The following is a 23,366-nucleotide window of genomic DNA, read 5'->3' as shown; positions in this document are numbered from 1 at the left end:
ATTCTAGCCAGACACCCAGAATGCTCCTAAGAAGTTTATCTAATACTTTGTATTTAGTTTTTCGCATTTATTTTCACACTTTTCAGACATTGTAATAGATTCACCACTTTTGTTTCGGTTTGGTCTCATAGGTCACTCTGGCCTTTTGAAGACGTTAATATAACATTTCATTTCATTTCTCTCTCTCTCTCTCTCTCTCTCTCTCTCTCTCTCTCTCTATATATATATATATATATATATATATATATATATATATATATATATATATATATATACATATCGTGTCACAATGGGAAAAGGTAGGTTCGCTTTATCCAAAGCTTGTTCAAAGTAAAAAATGGCCGGTTCAAATTTGGGGAAGAAGCAACCGCATGGCGAGCTACAGAGTTAAGCGGTAGAAGAACAAACATTCACGATTGGCTAACATTGTTTCTGCCTCTTCAGACCCCAGGTATGTTGAAAGCTAAGAAGAGTAGCATATTCTGTCTTTTTCGTTGGGCTCACACGAGGAAGAAGACCCACCCGTGTGGGAGTTGCAGAAATGGATTGAGGAAGAAGAGACTCAGACGGTTAAGGAATATTTGATGTGGGAGATTCAACTACTCAAATTTACCGCTCTCAAAATACCTTAAATTAGAAGCTTGGCAATCGATTGATCCCTTGAGAATGATGGCGGTTTCCAAATGCATTCAAATGAGGTCCAAATACTCAAGGTACTAAGCATAGATGCCAATCATGAGTGGAAATTTCCACGACATTGAGAGCACATAAACAACCAGAGCACAAATGCCATCAATTCTTGTCTTTAAGGTAGCTAAAAGTGTGTTAGAAATTAAAAACGCAGAAGAAGGATTGAGAAGCGGCATTACTTCTGAAGAAACTCTCTCCTTATTCAGAGACTTGTGTAAAATCCAACACTTTCGAGGAGTAGGGTACTTGGGTGCCCACTCACTCAAATCTTTGCTTGGCTGTTGAAATCTCTTTTAAGATAGCCTGATACAATACAAATGTCTATAACAACATGCACCTCAATGAATTCTTGCACTGCTAATTGCACTTTTTTAGGGTAGTAATACATGGAGAAAGCCCATTCCCATTGTCTGTCAATTTCTCTGGCACTCAACCTTTCAAATCCTTGAAACATAGTGAAGTAATAGAGGCATTATTCATGTGCCCGTTCATTACCTTCAGTATAAGCGTAGCTACCATCATGCTCTTTCCACTGCTGCAGCATTCAACTGCAAAAGGACAGCTCCTTGATGCAGACAGTTGAATGTTAATGCATCCATAATCACAAGTAAACCAAGTAGCTGTCTGTCTGGCAATACTTTGCAGCAAAGGCCCTACCATCAGAAGTAGGCTGATAGAATGCACATTGAGACACATTGAGAACTAAACCGTACACAAACGAAGACCTGCGGGCAAAAACTGGCACAGTCAGAAAATTGTGCCCTTAAACTGCTGCTTGTGTAAGAAGTCGGGATTGGCTCACCTAACAGCATCCAGGAGTCTCGTGGCTATGCCTCTTCTCCTCTCTGATTTGCTTACCCACAAGCCTCTGATGCCACAAACTGCAGCAACGGCAGCTTTCATACAAACTGTGGGGGTTTCAGCAGTTGTCAAAGCTCTTTCACATCTTTGCTTTTCAGTTCTCTCTCTCACAAATTTGACATCTCCCAAGACCAACGTTCTTTGACCACGAACAACGGCCCTTTCACAACCTTGTGATGCTCTCTCACCTCCAATAGTGCATGTCTCTAGTACCTCTTCAGATTTGGTCTCAGAAATAACCATTTCAGAAGGCACGCAATCGCCTGCCATATTTGGCCGCCAACATTGTCTGATATCCATCTGCAAAGCAATGGATCTGCTAGGCAATCTTGTGACATCTATTGATGTCTTTGATAAACTTTGAAAAGCCTGACTGATGCTTTCTGTGATAGCACAACCAACGATCTTCTTCAAATGTATGTACATATACACCTGCTTAATTGGAAAACTCTCTAACTCTCTCTCTCTCTCTCTCTCTCTCTCTCTCTCTCTCTCAGCAAAAAGTGAGGGTTGAGAGCCTTCGCATTACATAAAAATTGATATAGCTTGGACACTCCAAGTTAGAAAGCAATAGCAACACACGAACAGAAACTGCAAAATCACTCAAATTTGAGAGAGAGAGAGAGAGAGAGAGACGACATGGCAATACGGAGTTCCACGCCCAAAGACAGGCGCCCCTTCTGGTATTTCTTCATTATTGCTCGTTGCACCAGTACAATTCCCGAGGGTCCTTTGTTCTTAGACTATACGTCTAGAATCCAGATCCTCCACAGAGTGAGGCCGTGGGGTACTTCTAAACAGTACAAGGGATGCCCAAAAGCAAAGCCCCAAAAGCACTTCACCCAAAGGCACTAACCCCAAAAGCGTCTGCTCACCAAAGCTAGCGTAGAAAACTGCTAAAAACAGCCATAGGACACTAAAAAACACAGAAAATCCGTATAGCCTTGCCACGTCAACATCCGTACAATTTGCCACGTTAGCATGTCAACGCGATTTGTGAAAATCAGCTTCAGAGTACAAGCTTCTGGCTTTTAGGGTTTTACACCCCTCGGCCTGTGCTCCATAAGTTGAGTGGGAACTAGACTTAAAAATCCATTCATTTTTAGTTTTGGGCCACTCGGCCATTCCTTCTAAGTTCAAAACTTCCTCTTGTTCTTTGGGTTCAGTTTCTCTTGTCCTCTTGGCCATTTCTTTACAGTTGGGTGCCCCACATTATCATTTTATGACATTTTCCCCCTCTTGAAAGAATTGTAATCGCCCTCGATTACACCTACAGAACAGCCATAGGACAGAAACTTCCTTCAGTAGACACTAACTCTATGTACCCATGTACCACGCTCCACCAATCCAATACTTCTACAAAACACTGGTCAAACACATTTTTGTCAAGGGTCTTAGATACAAATCATGATCATTGTGACCATTTAGCAATCACATCCAGACAACACTGATCTTTTCACGGATGTCTTGATCTACTAAATCTTGTTACTATAAGATTCATATCATTTCATTTCACATTTCAATCAAGCAAACCATGCCCATGACCATCCCGACGACAGTACATTCTCATAGCATGCAGTTCACAAAATCACGCACTTAGTTCACATCGGACACCGTGTTTCAATCACTTAATCTAGCCATCTTATCCCGTCCAGCACTCTTGATGCACCTAGATTGCTGTGCAACCATCTCATCCTTCTATAACTTTTCATGCACTCGCAACAGTATTCAATCATCTCAACCAGTTCGACATCTTGATGCATTAGAATCTCATTCAGTTCACATTCAATTCTCATTCACTTAGCCATCACATCCAGATCTCACCGATCTTTAACAGATGTCTAGATGCACTAAGTTCAACTCATTCATCAAACAAAATGATGCGAATATTTCGTCTTTCTCTACATGCCTCTAACAATACGCACATAAAAAAGAGCACATGTTTTCAATTCAATCAAGGAAATTTTTTATTCAATGCACACAATTCATAAATCATTCCGCAAAAAATTATCATCCCGTTAGTATTCTAAAATCTCAAAGAGAACTTAGTGACTTTATTCAATCTAGGCAATTTGTGACAAAGGAGTGAAGTGGCTCGCCTCTCGTGGAGTCCGCACCACACCAGATTCAACCTGTTGATTCATCGGTAACTTTTGGCATAGACATTGCTAATGACCCAAAAGCTTCAAGGTACGGCTCTCTCTGATGAGAAATTGCGATGTTCTCCTCTTTCATCCACTTTGCATCGAGGGTCAAAAAGTACCCTTGACCAAATAATCCGATGGACCTAGTTTACCGTTTTGTTCCGTTCTCGTGTCCTTTGACCTGTTTGGTAGCAGTGTGGTTTCCCCTGTCCTTGACACCTCAATCTGAATCTTTGGAATTCTCTGATTTACTAGTTGATTCCCTTTATGTACTTTTCTTATGCTCGGGGACCTGTTGGTAGCCTCACTGACCTCCTCGATCTCAATTGTTTGAATTCTCTCAGGAGCCGTAAATTGATCCTCCTGCTTCGTCGGAATCCTCACATGCACTTTCCCTTTCATCTTTGGGATCCTCTAATGAACTTGCATTTGGTTCCCTAGGTTCGTCATAACCCTCGGATGTACCATCAACTGATTCTCTTTCTGCTCTAGAATTCTTTGATGAACCTTCATCGTCACTGGAAGATGCTTGCCCTGTCGAGGTGGACACTAGCCTGTCCGTAGGATAAGTCAATGAGCCCGCATGCATTCCAAAACCTTGCTTAGCATGTCCCATAAGTCTTTGAATAGAATCAGACTTCTGTTGCAAACAATACTATCAAAACTTTTTTTGGGAAACCACATCAAAACCGCTCAATATGGTCCCTCAAAGTGATCCTCCGAATCGAGGACACTAGCAAAACGGTATCCCAAAACCTCTGGCAGTAGTCATCTAATGTGTCTTTCTCAAATGATGCCAAGCTGTGATGACATCTTCTTCATATTCTTTTGATATCCAAGTTGATGTGAAAAATTTTCTTGAAGTTCACCCACGTCGCAGGTGCTTCTCTACGTGAGAACACAGTAGACCACCCACGTCTGTGCATTTGCTTTCAAGTAATATGCCACCCTTCGCACCTTGGAGCGGTCCGAGAACCGATCGCCCGAGAAGGCGACATCAAACTGGTGTATAAACTCAAGGGCTCCATGGGCGTCTTGGTAGCCTGAAAACGTGTCAAACCTGACAGCTTGACCCCCTTCCTTGAACTCCTTGGTCTTCTTGCTCATTTGTTTGTTGTTAGAAGAGGACGAGCTCTCCGCCTCCGCACTGCTAGATGGCCTCCCATGCCTTCTAGACTTGTTCAAAAATTTGTTATTCTTCTTTTTCTTGCTTTTTCTCCGCTTCTTTCGCCTTTTCTCATCCTTGTTGGGACTAGAGGATGACAAACTATCGGAACTCTCTGAAGACGAAGAAAAATATGGGTCATCCTCGAAACGAGCACGCTTCTTGGATCAACTTGCCACCTCGAAAGTCAACTTCCGGTCCAAATAATCCGAGAACTCCATCGATTTCCTCTTCTTCCGAGAGTGCTTCAAGCCTTCCATTATCTGGTTCATCTTCTTTTCAAGAGCTTTGTCCTGCTCTTTCTGCGAGTACAGTTTTCACTTTTCTGCACTCGCCTTGTCTCTCACCTTCCTTCTCGACTTGAGAGGAGAATCAATGGCCTCTCACCATATTGAGTGAATCTCATCCATAGTGTAAGTCTTCAGATGCTTCACATATTTCGGGTTCTGGGATTACTTCATCAATCTTTTACACACTTTGTCAACCTACAATTGACGTTTGTACTCCGCTATGGCAAAGTTACCTACCGAAAATTTGACTAATTCTTTGTTGGTTTCTTCAGTTTTCGTGCTAGGTTTCAACTCTTCTTCACCTCCTTGCAGAGAGGTGTTGTCTATGTCAGATTCTCCCTAGAACCCATGTGTTGCAGAAGGCATCGGATCCTCCGTAGAAAAATCATCTTTTTGAGCTCTGATACCACTTACACGCTTGGACACTCCAAGCGAGAGACCAATAGAAACTGCAAAATCACTGAACTTTGAGAGAGAGAGAGAGAGAGAGAGAGAGAGAGAGAGAGAGAGAGAGAGAGTCCACACGGCACGGCGGAGTTCCGCGCCAAGATGTACTAGCCCCAAAGAATGGCAGAATTCTCGAGGGTTCTCAACTCTCAAACTCTGTGTCTAGATCCCCCGCAGAGTGAGGCCCTGGGGTCCTTATAAACAATACAAGGGATGCCCAAAAGTAGAGCCCCAAAAGCACTTCACCCAAAATCATCTCCTCACCGAAAGCTAGCAATAAAAAACTGCCAAAAATAGCCAACAAAAATTGTGAAAATCCGTACAACCCCGCCACGTCAACGTCCGTGCGATTTGCCACGTCAACATGTCATCACGATTTATGAAAATCAGCCTAAGAGTTCAAGATTCTGTTTTTTAGGGTTGTAGGCCCCTCAACCGGTGCTCCATAAGTCGGGTTGAAACTAAGTTTAAAAATCAATTCTTCTTTTAATTTAGGCCCCTCAGCCATTCCTTCTGAGCTCAAAACTTCCTTTGCTTCTTTGAATTCGATTTCTCTCGTCCTCTCGACCATTTCTTTACAATTGGGTACGCCACATCATCACTGACAATAGGTCCATATGCAAGAAATCTGGGAAAAAACCTAAAAGATATCCAATAAAATCATGGGGGAAAATCCCATACAAACCACAGGATACATCAAGGGATAAGATACTCTGATTAGGGTGTGGCGATGAAGCTCTCCGGCTGTGGAAGGCCTACTTCCTATAGTAGTTCATAGAAGCGAAGGGATTGTAAAAACCCTAGGTTACAACAACTGGGAGCGCAAAGGATCTGCAAAATATACACAAAACAACATGCTAACAAGCAATAAAACAACAGATTTGCATACCTAGCAAATCGCACATACACACAATCAAGCATCATATACGATTTGAGAGAGGTAGAGAGCGAGATAGAGCATACCGTGCAGGTGCAGGTGGACCTCCTAGCAACGATGGTAATCGAAGCGCTCTTTACCCAAATGATGGTTGCAAGCATAGATTTACAATACCATACTTAAATGACTCATTCTTACATTTTTCTCGTTGTTGATTACATTAAAAGTGGTTTAACAACCGTACTTTTGTTTAGTGTACAAAACTTTTTAAGATTATTCAATTGTCTATTTTAAATGACATTAACCAAATGATTAACATCCGTACTTTTGTTTAGTGTACAAAACTTTTTAAGATTATTCAATTGTCTATTTTAAATGACATTAACCAAATGATGATTTCCCGATTGACCTTCATTTTTAAGAATTTGTTTAGCATTTGACGATTGACAACCATTATTACAATATTTTCTTATAAGAAGATCCCCCAGTTGACTATACACCTTCCACGATTGATCACTTAATTATTCCCTTGTAAGTTACTCTCTTCGTAGATATATTTAAATGGCTACACTCAAGAAATTTTGCAACAACCGAAAGTACCGCCGGACACTTTTAGAACCTTTGGTGGCTTCTACATTGCTCTATGGAGTTTAGATATGGGGGCCTTCATTGGACCATCACGAGAGGTCGGGTCGCATTGATGGATGGGGAGACATGGAGAAGCCTCTAGTCTCTATCATCTCACGGCTTATTAGAGCCAAGGCTTCAGTACCACATGACATTATTCGAGCAAAGCTAGTTGCCCCCCCACTAGTGGTTGAGGCGCTTACCAACCCAGTCTCCTTTTTACATCGCTTGTGGGACCTCCCCAGAGACAGATATGCCCGCCTAGCACTTGAGTCCTCTCAACAGTTAGCTTTGCAAGGAGACACAACATGCTAGTATGGGGAGATGACATCATGGTTTCAGGTACATGGGTTCAACATGGACAGATTGCCCCCCTTCCATGGATGCACCCTCTTTGACTCTTACACAGTCCGAGATCACCAGGCTCATCCACCAAGACCTGATTCAACTAGATACTAGGAGGACTTGGATACAGCCGGCTCAGGAGTTGGGCACGGAGATGGCTTTCTATAGAGAGCATCTTCTCCAACTTACTAAGGATGATTTTGTGACGAGGCCCAGATACATGGACACCCACTTATCTCATGGGATACGATGTGCTATTGAAAAGATACGCACATCTTCACACCAGCTTCAGATCGAGACCAGTAGATACAACGGAGTACCAACAGAGGCGAGGACCAATCCCCTATGTCACATGGAGCCTACGACAGAGTTGCACTATACATGCCATTGCTCAGTTTACTATGAGATACGACCGCTTTCACTGCCTGTTCAGAGAAGGCTTTGGACCACTCTCTAGAGTCATGAGGTATGAGGACCAGAGATGTTTGGGTCTGTTTTTGCTCGAGCTATGCAAACACAAAGAGAGCTTGATGAGAGGAGAGGCTAGCCAATCTCACAGACGGATCACAGACTTCTTTAGAGTGGACACTGGGCAGCCAGAGGTGCAGCTACCACAGTAGAGCTCACATTCTCCTCACACCAAAGGCACGTTGATCAATCAAGCGACCGAGCTAGAGAGATCTAGACGCCCACGACTACAGAGGATTACACAGCATCGACAGAGGCTGCATCAAAGGATTCGGATCACTTTGGCCCAACATGCACGATGCTCGATCAGACTATTGACCATGGAGGAGATTGATGAGATCCGCCAACGACCGATGATGGATCTCCTATGATTTAGCTCTTTTGAGGATTGTACATCCTGCTCATCTTGTATCAGCTCTCACCCAGTATATTCCCACATGCACACCCACATTGTGTTGTATTAGCCCACAGACACTACTTTCACCCCCCCTACTCATATCCTACACAGTTCCAACTAGCTGCTTAGTTCACATCTAGCAGTTAAGATTTCAGTTTGTCACTTTACTTCATTTTATTTTTGTACCCAAACATTGTATTAGATCCACCAAGATTATACAGTTTGATCTCATAGGTCATTTTTGGCCTTTTGAAGACATTTAATATAACATTTCATCTCTCTCTCTCTCTCTCTCTCTCTCTCTCTCTCTCTCTCTCTCTCTCTCTCTCTCTCTCTCTCTCTCTCTCTCTCTCTCTCTCCTTAGCCTCCCCTGCGCGCTGCTTGCTTCTCTCTCTCGCTCGGTGCCTCCCCTGCGCGTGGCTCCCTCCTGCGCGCTGCCTCCCCTGCGCGCTGCCCCACCCCTGTGTGCTGCTCCCTCCTGCGCGCTGCCCCCCCCCCCCCCCCCCCCCCCCCCTTGCGCTGCTCCCTGCACGCCAAGACGACCAGCCCATCCACTGAACACACACACCCCATCCCCTGCCCGCTGCCCCCTGCATACACACAAGCTGAGTGTTCTCTTCCCCTTCTCCCCTCTTCTTCACAATATGAAGAGAGGGTAGCTACGAAGCCAACCATGTCTTCCCCCATCATCAAGACGCCGACACCGACAACGAAGACAACGTCCTTCATGCTCACGAATAAGAGGCTTGCACAATTGGAGAAGGACATGAAGGAATGGCGGATGGAGAGAGAAATATGGAAGGAGGAGAAAGCCAACTTCATCAAGCTATGGAACGAAGAGAAGGAGGACATGAGAGCGGAAATCCAAAATCTCAAAGAGGAGAAGGAGAGAAGGGAACGGGAGAACGAGAAGGAGAGGGAGAGATGGAGGAAAGAGCAAGAAGAGATGAAGACACAAATCAATCTCCTTCATGCTTCCCTCACATCCCTCACCCCCGAGGAAGGAGAGATTAAAGGGGAGGCTAAGGAAGCCCTCAAGGAGGAGATCACCAAAGCCCTCACCGAAGCATTGAGGACAAATTAGAGGCCACCAAAGAAGGATGGGTCGAAGTGGTCAAAAAGAACATCAAGAAGGTAGCAAGAGAGGAAGCCCAAAAAGATGAGGTACTCATCGTACACACAACCATCGAAGAGGAGAAGATGCGACAAGCTCGCCGTCTCAATGTGCGAGTGACCGGCATCAAAGAAGAAGAAGGGTCTACACCCGAAAGCGATGGGAAAGCTTTATGCAAGAAAGTGGGATAGAAGGAAGAAGAGATCCCTTTCTCCAAAGTTTGGAGAGCCGGCAAAGATCCAAAGAAAAGAGCTCTCATCCTCCAATTCGCCTCCGAGGAGTCTCGAACTTCCTTCCTCCGAAAGAGGGTCATCTTGAGAGGGATAGACGGCCCCCCGATTTATCTTGATGATGACCTCACAAAGATGCAACAAGATCACCGTCGCGCGTGCATGCCTCGAGTCCACCAAGCCCGCAAAGAAGGGAAGAAGGCAATATATCGGGATGGTAGGGTTATCATTGATGGCAAGACCATCGCATAGGGACTTGCGGCCTGTGGGACACACGAGGAGATTCATGTCACGGTTTGGAATTGCAATGGAGACCTATGGACACACCCAGAGAGACTTGAGGAGGTGATGAGAGGTCGAGACATCATTCTACTTACAGAGACACACGAGAGCCCGGAGAGAGGGTTACCACGGATACATGGATTCCAGTGGGAGTCTCTACATCGAGGATGTATGCGCCAGCACACCACTCGCGGCTCAAGAGGAGTGGCCATACTCTTTAGACAGGGCTTCACAGCAGACTACAGATTGTTGCCCGGGACCCACAGGCCCGCTACATGTGGATTCGCCTCGAGCTCTCACGAGACAGGATCGTCTACATTGCCCTTTGCTACTTTGCTCCCACAGGCTCCAGATTCGCCCCTATTGAGCAGGAGTCACCGTACGCATGCCTCACGGAGGAGATTATGGAGTACTCCACACTGGGTGAAGTCTTCCTTATGGGAGACTTCAATGCTCGTACACGCAGTGAGCAATGTGAGACATATGACCATGAGGACCCAGAGACACTACACACTCTAGATGAGGAGGCTACTATGAGAGACACAGCAGACAGAGCTCCAGTCACAGCTTACGGACGACATCTACTTCGACTTGGCTCCCAACACCGTCTCGTTATTTATAACGGGATGGTCCAGTGGCCCACCTCAGGGGGCCTGACTTGTATGCCACATGGAGTTGCAGAAGGAGGGGGGAGTACAGTCGACTATATTCTGGGACCCAGGGAGGCTACACACCTTATCACATCCTTCACCATTCCACCCATACCCATCGGAGCCGACCACACATACCTCTCTTTCTCCATCACCGGAGATACCATCACACACAGCTCCACAACACACACTCCACACACCACCATCCATTTCACACATGAGCTAGCCTCTATTTACTCGGCCAAGGTCGAACATGGCCTATGTCTCCTCCACCCATCCACACCACTCCCAGTTCTCACATCACATATCTCTTCCGTTCTCCACACTTCAGCTATTAGCTCTTTTCCACACACCACTCACACAGGACGCACTCCCCCCCCCCGGGGCTATGCCTCAGAACCGCTGGTATGATGATGAGTGCAGAGAGCTATACCGACGCCTCCATGCACGGCGAGCCTTAGGAGAGATCACAGAGAGAGAGGCCAGACGGCATATGAAGACGCTGACACGCCAAAAGCTCGAAGAGGCACATGAGCTTGAGCTATACCGCCTATTCATGAGCATGGATAGCGCGACGGCATGGCGCACCCTGCGCGAGCCACGTCCGACTACAGCTATTGAGGATCCACAGATATGGCATGATTATGCAGAGCGACTTTATGAAGTGCCAGGGCAGCCTCCTATTCCACAACCACACGAGCCTCGCCCCACGTGCTCCTCCTTCTTTACAACAGAGATGGTAGAGAGGGCCATACGCCGCATGCAGCACAGACGATCAGCTGACCATACTGGATTACAGAGTGAGCACATCATTTATGCGGCCTCCACTATAGCCCCGTTGATTGCACATGTCTTCAACCGGGCTATAGGGGAGGGCTTCCCAGAGGAGTGGACACAGCACACCATAGTGCCTATCCACAAATCTGGCGACACCCTGGACCCAGGGAACTACAGGACTATCATGATTGGCAACACGATGGCCAAGCTATATGGAGCAGTACTTGAGGCACAGCTCAGCTGCTACGCAGAGATCGAGGGTTTACGAGCTCCAGGCCAGGCAGGTTTCAGACGAGCTTTCTCCACCATTGACCACATCTTCGTTCTGCGCTGCCTCATTGATGGGGCAAAGGCGCGGAAGAAGAGGCTTTACTGCTGCTTTGTGGACTTCCGCAAGGCCTTTGACACAGTCCCACGCGAGAGACTCTTCCAGCGCCTTCACAGCATTGGGGTACCAACAGAGATGATTTGGGCCATATATGCTCTCTATGAGAGGGTGACGGGTCGGGTTCGTTGCCCAGGCGGTTTTTCAGAGACCATTGCTAGCACCATTGGTGTTAAGCAAGGATGCCCACTCTCCCCGACACTCTTTGGGCTATACATCGACGAGATCTCCGACTACATACTGCGAGCAAGGGGAGAGGGGAGCGACTTGGCAGGTACTCCGGTCCACATCATGTTATATGCTGATGATATTGTGTTGATTTCAGAGTCACCCGAGGGCTTGCAACGCCATCTTGAGGCCTTGGACGAATTCAGCACACACAGGGGGTTGACTGTGAACCTTGGCAAAACCAAGGTTATGATCTTTCACACATCCAGTGCAGTGAGGAGCGCCGCCACCTTCACAACAGCATGAGGACAGGTTGATGTGATCACCTCTTATGTCTACCTTGGCATCACATTCACCAGCCTACCAGGACCCTTGACTATGAGGCAGGCTGCTGTTGACAGGCTCACCCGAGGATATGCAGCTCTAGCCATGCTAGAGCGGAGGTGCCACCAGGCACACTTTCAGGAGCCCCGCACGAAGGGGTGGCTTTTCGACACCTTAGTCACCCCGGCCTTGATGTACTCGGCGGCAGTATGGGCACCAGGATTGACAGCTGACCAGTGGACACAACTTGAGAGACCACAGGTATATATGATCTCACGCTTGCTCCGCAGCAAGAAGACAGTGCCACACGACATTATTAGAGCCGAGCTCGCCACACCACCTATGGTTGTAGAGGCACTATTCCAGACAGTTTGCTTCATCCAGAGGATGAGAGAGCTACCTCCTGACAGACTTACCCGTAGAGCATTTGAGGCAGCTATACAGCTATCAGAGAGTGGGCATGAGAGAGCATGGTACTCACAGGTCAGAGCATGGTTTGAGGGACACGGTCTTGACATGGAGAGCCTACCACCATTCCAGTACGACCCCCACTCACCATATGTTCACCTCTCTCGCAGTGAGAGGAACTTGGTATTGAGAGAGGATCTGTGGCAGCTATACACTAGGAGAGTCTGGGAGGCACCTAGCTTGGGGACGAGGATGTTAGATTACAGAGACCAGTTTCTCACCATATTGTCTGGGGGGTTCATACAGAGACCACGCTACATGGACATATATATGCCACATAGCTCACGGGTGGCGATTGGTCAGCTGAGAGTGGCTTCACACAGGTTAGAGATTGAGATCGGGAGACATACTGGTGTTCCCAGGGGGGAGCGTATCTACAGAGCCTGCACAGAGGAGGTGGAGAGTGAGGAGCACTTTGTATGTAGATGCAGAGCATACACTGAGATCAGAGGCAGGTATGAGGCCCTATTTAGAGGACAGCCCACTCTCCGAGAGATCATGGAATCTCGAGATACAGAGCCATCGGGACACACTACTACAGCCACACACAGCTACACAGACAGAGGGGAGACAGTCGCAGCTCACAGACTTCTTTCAGAGGATTTCCGCCCCCCCCTCACCAGACACTCAGAGGGGAGTGACACTCCCACAGGCGGAGGTGAACCGAGCTAGACGACGACCACGAGTCACAGGCTACAGGGGCACGAGCTCCCACCACCGACAGATCGAAGAGATCCGAGCCCGGGAGCGCCGTGCCACTGAGGAGCGAGTGGCTCAGATGAGGGCTGACCCGACAGCTTTCATCCGGGTAGCCTTGACACCAGACCCACCCATGTACCACATCTTACATCCCCCCATTAGTACAGGATGGAGCTAGATAGCTTGATGCATTCTCATGATTGTACTACCTTGAGCATACAGACATGCATATACCCCTAGAGATAGAGCTCCATCCCTCCTCAGATACTCCACTACCTACATTCAGTTCAGTTTTGTATCAATTTTGTTTCATTTGTCTTTCCGATAGACGGATGACATACACACAATGTACATTTGATTTGTCTCATAGGCCGATTTCGGCCTGACATAGACGTTAAAAATCTTTCTTTCTTTCTTTCTCTCTCTCTCTCTCTCTCTCTCTCTCTCTCTCTCTCTCTCTCTCTCTCTCTCTCTCTCTCTCTCTCTCTCTCTCTCTCTCTCTCTCTCTCTCAGAAAAGGTTATAACTTGAGAAGCCCCTCAAAACGCCCAAATGGTGCAGATTCTGAGGACAAGTACAAAACTGTTTACAAAAAGCAGGCCCAAAGGCAACATCTAAGAAGCTAGCCACATGGGCAAAACTAAATAAACTTAAAAGCCAAGGGAAAAAACCTCTGCTAAAGAGAATAAAAAGTGCCCCAGCAAGCTAAGTGGAGAGTGGATGACAGCAACCTCACCAAAAGCTCACTCTGCAACTGCATACCAAAGACCAAAACTACCAAAAAGCCACCAATGGTGATGTGAGTGAGGAACATCTGCAATGGTAGTAGCTCAATGTTGGGCAACACCCGCCAACTAGTACCATCTGAAAGCAAGGGTTATGGAAAAGCAAAAGGGAGGAAACAATCAATGACGAAGATGATAGAGAAGAAGCAACTTGACATCACCAAGAGATATATCGAAGGAGGTCATAAGAGGAGCAACAAAGCACTACAACTGGAGCAAACGAGGAGATGTCAGCGAGTATAGAGGGCCGCCCACTTGCTGAAGGTGGCTTCTGAAATCGGGAGGGTAATCCAAGAAGAATCACAACAGTGAAGAAACTATAGGGGCCACCATATGAGATCCTACTGTAGAAAACCGGGTAGTGAAAGCACAGCACCAACCCAAGCATCCCAACATCCCAAAACAACGACCAAGAAAGCACAATCACAACAAAAAGAAGAAAAACTAAAACAAAAACAAAAGACCAAAAACAATAACACCAGCAAAAGAAACAAAAACAAACAGCAAATAGAAAACGAACTGGGAAGCAAACAGTCAAAAGACTAACTGCACACGCACACCCAAAAGCTGGCCTTGAGAGTACCAAAAGAAAACAATGCACACAAATCTAAGCTCCACTCACACATACTGTAACAAACTGCTTACATGTCAAAGCCTAAAGAATGGAGCCAACTTACAGATGACGTGGCTGCCTAAGAGCAAAAACCCTAACCCTAATTTTTGCCAGAAACCCTAACTGCTGAAACCCTAATTTTGGAAACCCTAACCCTAAAACCTGCAAACCCTAATTCTAGAAACCCTAAGAAGAACAAGTAATAGAAGAAGAAGTCCTACCAACTTATGGGGACCCCGTCCGATGGGGCCCCAAGTGACATAAAGGCATTAAAAATAAAGCAGAACACACTCTAAAGACTTTACACATCAAAATATTATGATGTGGCACTTGTACGGACGTCCCGAAATTCGCGGCGGATTTTTAGGGAAATCCCGAAATTTTAGGAAAATTATTTTTTGGGGTCAGCTTTTCATATTTGATGCTTTTAAGCTTTGGGCCTTTAAATATGAGCCTTGGGGGCCCTCTCTGGCACTCTTCAGCGTGCAAATTGCAGAGGAGGTGCTCCCCGGCTGTTGTACTTTGTGAATCAATAGTAATATAAAGAAATACCGAAAGGGGCGCCAAGGTTTGGGGCCAATACTCTCTGGGGTGGAATTCCGCCACTGCGTGTCGCGTGTCGTCTCTCTCTCTCTCTCTCGATTCAGTTGTTATTGAAGTGCTAAAGGTCTGTTCAGTCTATTCTTTTCTATTGGCATGTGGTGCCCGCCTTGTGACAGTGGTATCAAAGCATCAGGCATGTGCTTTTCTGAAAGCATACCAGTCCTACAAAAGAGCAGACAAAGCTATTGGAATTTTATTTGAGGTATCTTCGGCCTCCGACCTCGGGCTTATTAGCCACTCCCACCCTTACTTCATCGCGCATCGGGCGCTCCCGTCTTCACCGCTCATGTCTTACAGGGCATAAGCCATTAAGATCACTTGCAAAGAAGGATCCGATATTTGTTTCGAGTCACTGTTTTTTCTCAAAAGCAGTGCCATGTAGATGTTGATGTCTACAACTACCAGGCAACACACTTTCAAGGACTTGGCAAGCTTTCAAGAAAAAAATTTGTCAGAAGTTATATGGTTTCTGACATCTTCCTTCGGAGTGCAACTTCTGGCACAGTGGGGTATCCTGAAATGCTTGCCATGGAAACCCTAGCAGATTATAACTTGAAATTTCTCGACATCTCTCAATAGATGTCTCTTCACGAGCAGATGACCTTGGAGGTACGGTGTGATTGCTATCTCTTGGGACTACCATCGCCGCCAAAGAAACACTGTCTGTCCAAGAGCTGATGAACCATGTTGTGCTCGGCTACGACCTCATGGAACGAACCTAACCCTAATTTTTGGTGCAGGTTTCAAGATGGAAAGTCAGTCGACTTTTCGAGCTCGACTAATGTCGAGATTTCTTTTTAAGTTTGAGTTTTGTTTGATCTTGTTTGGTGATCTTGTTTGGAATTTGTTTGAAATGGATGGTATCTGTTTTGAACCTGTTTTGGTGCCGAATTGAATTGTTTGACTCTGGCTTGATACTGGTTTCAATGATAAGTGATTTTACTCCCGGGTGGAGAAGTGAGAAATGATGTTTGAGAATGCTTGTTCATACGCATGGCCCGGACCCTTGTGGTTATTTGCGGGGGGAGTATTGAATGATTGGAAAGTGCTTTTTTTTTTACTCATGGCCCGGACCCTTGTGGTTATTTACGGGGGGAGTATTGTTGTTGTTACTCATGGCCCGGACCTGGATGGTTATGCGGGAGGAGTATTAAGAAGTCTGAGCAGTGGTTACTCTCAGCACCTCCAAACGACGCAGGCTGCGGTCTGGGGGGCATTTGGTTGTAAAAGGCCTCTATACTCATGGCCCGGACCTTTTTAGGTTATTTGCGGGAGGAGTGATGAGGGAGTCGTTGAACAGCTCATGGCCCGGACTTGGATGGTTATTTGCGGGGGGAGTGTTCATCGGCGGCTTTATGTTTCTATGTCTTGTAACATGCATATGTGAGCATTTGTGTTGCATTGTGATGTGCCAACCACTGAATATTCCTAATTGGATGAGATTGCCTGGGTATGTAATTTTAGTGCATCAAGACACCCGTGGAAGATAGTACGATCTGGGTGTGATGGCTAATTTTACTACGCCGGAATATCAAGAGTTCCGATCTGGACGAAAGGAGAAGCTAACTCCTTGATCAAAAGAGTAGAAAGGAGAAGCTAACTCCTTGATCAAAACAACCGAAAGGAGAAGCTAACTCCTTGATCAAAAGAGCAGAAAGGAGAAGCTAACTCCTTAATAAAAAGAGCAAACTGATTGTCCCTCTGAATGACCCTCGGAAATCTTTGAGCTAACTTGAGTTGTTTTGCAGATATGCTGTAATCGCGGACGATTACTCTCTTTCAAGAAGGGGAGATGTAACAAACTACTGACGTGTCAAAGCCTAAAGAATGGAGCCAACTTACAGATGACGTGGCTGCTTAAGAGCAAAAACCCTAACCCTAATTTTTGCCAGAAACCCTAACTACTGAAACCCTAATTTTGGAAACCCTAACCCTAAAACCTGCAAACCCTAATTCTGAAAACCCTAACCCTAAAACCTGCAAACCCTAATTCTAGAAATCCTAAGAAGAACAAGTAACAGAAGAAGAAGTCCTACCAACTTATGGGGACCCCGTCCGATGGGGCCCCAAGTGACATAAAGGCATTAAAAATAAAGCAGAACACACTCTAAAGACTTTACACATCAAAATATTATGATGTGGCACTTGTACGGACGTCCCGAAATTCGCGGCGGATTTTTAGGGAAATCCCGAAATTTTAGGAAAGTGATTTTTTGGGGTCAGCTTTTCATATTTGATGCTTTTAGGCTTTGGCCCTTAAATATGAGCCTTGGGGACCCTCTCTGGCACTCTTCAGCGTGCAGATTGCAGAGGAGGTGCTCCCCGGCTGTTGTACTTTGTGAATTAGCAGTAATATAAAGAAATACCGAAAGGGGCACCAAGGTTTGGGGCCAATACTCTCTAGGGTGGAATTCCGCCACTCCGTGTTGCGTGTCGTCTCTCTCTCTCTCTCTCTCTCTCTCTCTCTCTCTCTCTCTCTCTCTCTCTCTCTCTCTCTCTCTCTCTCTCTCTCTCTCTCTCTCGATTCAGTTGTTATTGAAGTGCTAAAGGTTTGTTCAGTCTATTCTTTTCTATTGGCACGTGGTGCCCGCCTTGTGACACATACACAGGCCCCAAAGTAGGGAACAAGCATGCACAGCCACCAACCTCTAACCCACCTAATCACCCACACCAATACCTGCATCGCCACTCAAACAATAGAGAAAAACAAAAACAACAGCCAAAAAATAAGCAGCACACATCACTCACACAACCATGCAGGACACACACCCTCAAGCAGATCAGGCACAACAAACAACACATACTTAACAAACATTTTGAACCCTTATGATGTTAAGTAGGCTAATTATGGTGGTAAATAAGAAATTTCAAGCCTTGAGGAAGTTTACACATACCTTGCACCTATCATGAAGTAGCCAGCCAGGCTCAATACCAAGCTCCTTTCCCATTATCTTCACTATTTCCTTCACCTACAGAGGTGTGGATAAGAAATTTCTCTTCTTCCTCATAAAAAATAGCTTTAAAACCAGTTTGAAATTTGAATCTCTCTCTCTCTCTCTCTCTCTCTCTCTCTCTCTCTCTCTCTCTCTCTCTCTCTAACGCGAGGCTCACGCAGGCAGGCAGAGGGCTCACAGCACAGAGGGCTCACGCCACACTGAGCAGGACAGCGAGCAGGCCCTCTCTCTCTCTCTAGCGCGAGGCTGAGCACGTGCAGGCAGAAGGCTCGCGCAAGTGCAGAAACACGCAGGCAGGCAGAGGGCTCACGCCACACTCAGCAGGACAGCGAGCAGGCCCTCTCTCTCTCTAGCGCGAGGCTCAGCAGTAACATGCAGGTTTGGCTCTCTCTCTCTCTCTAACGCAAAATTGAAGGTTTGTGGCGGACAGCGAGCAGGTTTCTCTCTCTCTCTCTCTCTCTCTCTCTCTCTCTCTCTCTCTCTCTCTCTCTCTCTCTCTCTCTCTCTCTCTCTCTCTCTCTCTCTCTCTCTCTCTCTCTCTCTCTCTCTCTCCTGGACTGTCTAACGAGAGCCCAAGACGAGGACCGCTTGTGGTCGGACTGAGGACGAGGACATTGGCACACATTGGCACGATTGTATGCATCCATTCTTGAGCAACAGTTGAGTAATTGGGCAGAGGGTGAGGGTGTACGAGCAAAGGGTCATTCCGGTTTTAAGAGGGGTTTCTCCACTCTTGATCATATTCTGACACTCGGGGCCATCATTGAGCATCCCTCACGTCCATGAAGACAGAGAGCTACATAGAGGAGCTTGAGAGGCAATCATCTATGTCAACCCCACATCAAGGAACTTAGGTATTCCTGACAAGTATAGTGAAGGGTTTATCACAATCCCCTACACACCATCCCCATCAACCTATGGACATTGTCTCCAACTAATTGCATGACCAGAAACACGTAGGTAAATTTCTCTCAAATGAATACAGAGAAGCCAAAACCAGGTGACTTCTTGTGTCAGAGACTTCGTCCTCCCAAGGTACGATTTTTTGGGTTACCAGTTTTCTTTGTTCGTAAGAAACCAAACTCATTCCAGTTTTGTGTGGATTTTGGGACACTCAAGACAAGGATGGTTAAATTTCGGAAGCCGAAACCTCACATGGCCGTTCCTTTGGAGCGTCTACAAGAGGCACACTGAGTTTCCAAAGTGGACCTGTAGAGTTGTCGCCACAAGGGTGGACTTTCAAGGAGCAATCTATAAGAACCACCAGAGATCATTGTTCCAGACTTCCAATCAAAGTCATCAAGTCCAAGCATTTTCCAATGCTTCAATTTTAGTTTGGCAATAAGAGGAAGCAAAGCAACATTTCCTCAAATTCAAGGATCGAGGAACGCATGAAGCGGCTTGGGTGGCCGAGGAGTTTTTCACCGACTACCCAGATTTGCTAGCCTCATACAAGGAGACCATGCAAATCGGTACCCGTACCTCACCTTAAGCAGGAGGGGATGTCACGTGCACATGGCTCTGTGTGCCACATGGACATGTTTCATCGACTTCCAGAGCCATTTTCCTATATAGGAGTGTCTAGAATCCTAGGAGGATTAGTACCAGCAATTTTGTGAGCTTATTCGCAGGACACGCATGTCCAGACAAGTCCATTAGATTAGGTTTTCCAATTTTGGAACCCTCTTGTATATTCGAATGGTTTGTACACGCGTTTTGACGTATATTATTACAGTACGGTGGGCATCTGGCATTACGTGCATGTTGCCATGTAGTTCTAGGTTAGAGGAATCCAACGAGTCATTCCCCATGACAATCGAATTCCCGAGTGGACAGATGTGTGACAATTTCACCCAAACTGATACCCCCTAACCTAACTTATTAATAAATCAATTTTTTGATTTATTTGTTTGGTGTGGTGGATGGATTGCCCTACCTAAGCCTAAATTAATTCGTAAGTGCAATTTCAGTCGTATCAAGGGAGCAGTAGATCATCAATTGGAGCAAGTTGTGGTAGCAAATCACCCTAGCGCAAGAAGGTTGTAAAACCAGCCAGCGTTTGCAAGCTTCAGCCCTAGCGTTTTCAGCCAGCACAGCAGGAGAAGCCAACGTTTTGCAAGGCAAGGCCAAATCAGCCCTAGCGCTGCCTACTATTGCAGATTTCAACCAATGTTTTAGAGTTTTCAGCCCCTGCACTACCTACACCCAGCAAATCAGCCTAGCGTTTTCAATTTTCAGCCTTTCCGTCGCCGGGTGGTGCGGATCTGCTAACGCTAGCCTTTGCAAATGCGGTCCGGTCCTTCAGCAGCCCATTGAGCCTCCCCTCGGCCATTCCCTTGCTTGCATCGAGTCACGTGCGCACTGCACTTGAGCCACATGGACAAGCTTCTGTTGTAGTCTAGCGTCACTCATAGTTTAGCTTAGGATCTAGCATGGCACTTTGTGAGCCTCTAGCAGGACACGCATGCCCAGACAAGTCATTGTCATAGATGCATACCCTCTCTTGCACAGTACAACATTTCAGCATATAGGCATTTTACCGCGTGTGAGCCGTCTCTTAAGCCAATTATTAATGAGTGACTTTTAGGCAATTTAAGAAAGTGGGTTGTAAAGAAAGACTGCTCGACCCAGCATAAAAGTGATATATAAGGAGCCCTTGGGAGGCAGGAAGAAGCCAAGACCTCAGCACCAAGTACCAAGTACCCACAGGACTCGGCATTTGTGGCCCCTTCCTCCATCGTTTCCAACCCTAAGCACCAGCGTTTTTGAGCCTTATTCAACCAGCATTTTCAGCCCTTCATCTCCAGCGTTTTTCATCTTCAGCATCATGAGAGAATATCTAGAAATTGTCTCCCCACTTTGTACCCGTTGAAGATCTCACCAAAATTCGGGTCTATAGCATATCACTCCCACATTTCATCAAAATCTTGAAAACGCATTGCTCCAACATCACATATATGTGGCTTGCAAGAAAGATTCTCATTCAAATTATCTTTCTACAAATTTGGTTTCCAACTCGTGTTCTCTATCAAATTCTCTGTCAAAATCCATGGCATACGCCGTATGCTACAAAAAGTCCGATATCCAGATACAGATGCACCCCACACAAGTACTTCTGTGTATATTGATATTCACATATACAACCACAAGAAGGTCAAGTCTGCAACTAAGCAGCCATACGGTGATATGGCAGCATCCTTATAAAGGCACATGGCCCCAAAAGCAAACTCTATGAAAAACTGACGCCCAAGAGCTATAGCGTCCTATGATAGTCAACGCTTTCAATAACCGACTTTAAACACACCCGCAGCCCAACTACCATGTCATCAACCACAATTTACGGTGTAAATTAAGGGACCTTTTGCGACAAAAAATCCAACAGGACTTTTGGCACATTTCTCTCTCTCTCTCTCTCTCTCTCTCTCTCTCTCTCTCTCTCTCTCTCTCTCTCTCTCTCTCTCTCTCTCTCTCTCTCTCTCTCTCTCGGACTCGCACATGCAAGGGCTTGATGGTGAAAACTATAGCAGGTTTTTGGGCACTGTTTTGGTTTCCTCTATCTGAATTGGTCAGTTTCTAGAGTTGTAGCACTCAACAAATGCAATCTCCATGTCCACAACCACGCACCAAACTAACACCTTTATGATCAAGCAAGCAGGGTGCCCTTTCAAAACACCTTTATGATCAAGCAAGCAGGGTGCCCTTTCAAAAGACTCAAAAGGATATCAGATTAAGTACCTTGAGTTGATGCTGCAATGGATCCGAATCCAAAACAAGGATGACACGCCCGTCATCCCCGCCATCTTTTGCAACAATTCTTTCTTTTTGCCAGCCCTGTATACGATGTGGGGCAGGACACGTAAGTAGCAAAAACACCAGTAGAACTAGTGGGCTCTAAACCCCCTCAGAAGAGGGGCCACGAAGATAAGCACTATATGGTGCATTGTGGTTCCTTTGAAAGAGCACTGGAGCTCTTACCTTGAAAGATCTTCCACGGAGATAGCATTTGTGAAAGCAGGCATGCAATCTCTCATCCTCACTGTGGCCACGCGCATAAAGAAGGCCACAGATCTTGCAGGTGGAGCAAGTAAAGTCCGTTTGGCCAAAGTCAAGGAAAACTTGCCTGCACTTGGGAACTCCTGTTTGGGTGGGGGCTGAAGGAGGAGGGAGCGGAGGTGAAGCTTGCTCATTCTCATTGTCGTCCCAGTCGCTTTCGGGAGCTCTGCGAGTGAAAGCAGAGAATGAGGTACAAGCGATTGAAAGGCGAAGGGGCCACTCGCAGTCTCACCTTCTCTTTCGCCGACCATAAGTCACGACAGCTCCCTCGCTCGCCATCACTTCTTCTCCCGCCATGATTTTTTCCTTTGAATGTCAGATTTCTAGTTTGATTCTGCTAGTCACTGCCCCATGGAGTGCATTGGAGCCAGGTCACGCGTAAAGCATGATTACTTACTTAGCTATCCTTCTCCCTTCAAAAATTTGGCCCCTCCTTCTCCCACATGGCGCACCTCTTTTTCGTCGGCTTTTTTTTTATCGACCGACCTGTTTATAAATTAGCGATGACCTTTCAACTCTGGTCTCTTGGAAAGCATTGTTTGGAGGATTTGCTTAACATGACAGTGGCAAGGAAGCTCTGGGATATTTTAACCAAATACGAAGGGAAGGCCTATGCTTGCGCCGCAAAAGCCTATGGCCTTATGCAAGATCTTCACATGGTCACAACGGGTTGTTAGAGAAATATGTTGTGCTTGGCTATGCTTTAATCGATATGTACGTCGAAAGTGGTGCCCTAACAAAAACTCAAAAAGTTCTTGATGATTTTCAATGCAAAATGTCTTCCCTTGGAGGGAGTTGTTTGCAAGATATGCCCAACATGGTTGTTGCAAGGAAGCTTTGGGCTATTTATAACCAGATGCTAAGTGAATTTCATGCCAAATGAAGTCTCTTGGGTGTGCTGTTATAGGAGGATATGTCCAACAAGGGGCAGTTGAGGAAGCTCTGATTTGT

General features: G+C 46.1%; 1 protein-coding gene across 2 annotated transcripts; it reads right to left on the bottom strand.

Annotated features, from left to right (window-relative positions):
- Positions 1-563: 563 nt before the first annotated feature.
- LOC147432028 (protein CHROMOSOME TRANSMISSION FIDELITY 7-like) lies at positions 564-22,786 on the bottom strand. 2 transcript variants are annotated; one of them, XM_086491836.1, is made up of 6 exons: positions 22,648-22,786; positions 22,338-22,581; positions 22,098-22,193; positions 18,303-18,377; positions 1,493-1,983; positions 564-1,415 (listed from the first exon to the last, which is right to left on the bottom strand). In XM_086491836.1, exons 1-6 carry the CDS (start codon positions 22,710-22,712, stop codon positions 1,292-1,294), a joined length of 1,095 nt encoding a protein of 364 aa, XP_086347962.1. In that variant the 5' UTR covers positions 22,713-22,786; the 3' UTR covers positions 564-1,291. The 2 variants fall into 2 exon arrangements, with proteins under 2 accessions (XP_086347962.1, XP_086347963.1); XM_086491837.1 differs by lacking the exon at positions 18,303-18,377.
- Between the last annotated feature and the right edge of the window lie 580 nt (positions 22,787-23,366).

This window comes from Adiantum capillus-veneris, chromosome 20 (genome assembly GCF_014529385.1).
Source record: "Adiantum capillus-veneris isolate H3 chromosome 20, ASM1452938v2, whole genome shotgun sequence".
Lineage (NCBI taxonomy): Eukaryota > Viridiplantae > Streptophyta > Polypodiopsida > Polypodiales > Pteridaceae > Adiantum > Adiantum capillus-veneris.
This window is presented reverse-complemented; position numbering and strand designations above follow the sequence as displayed.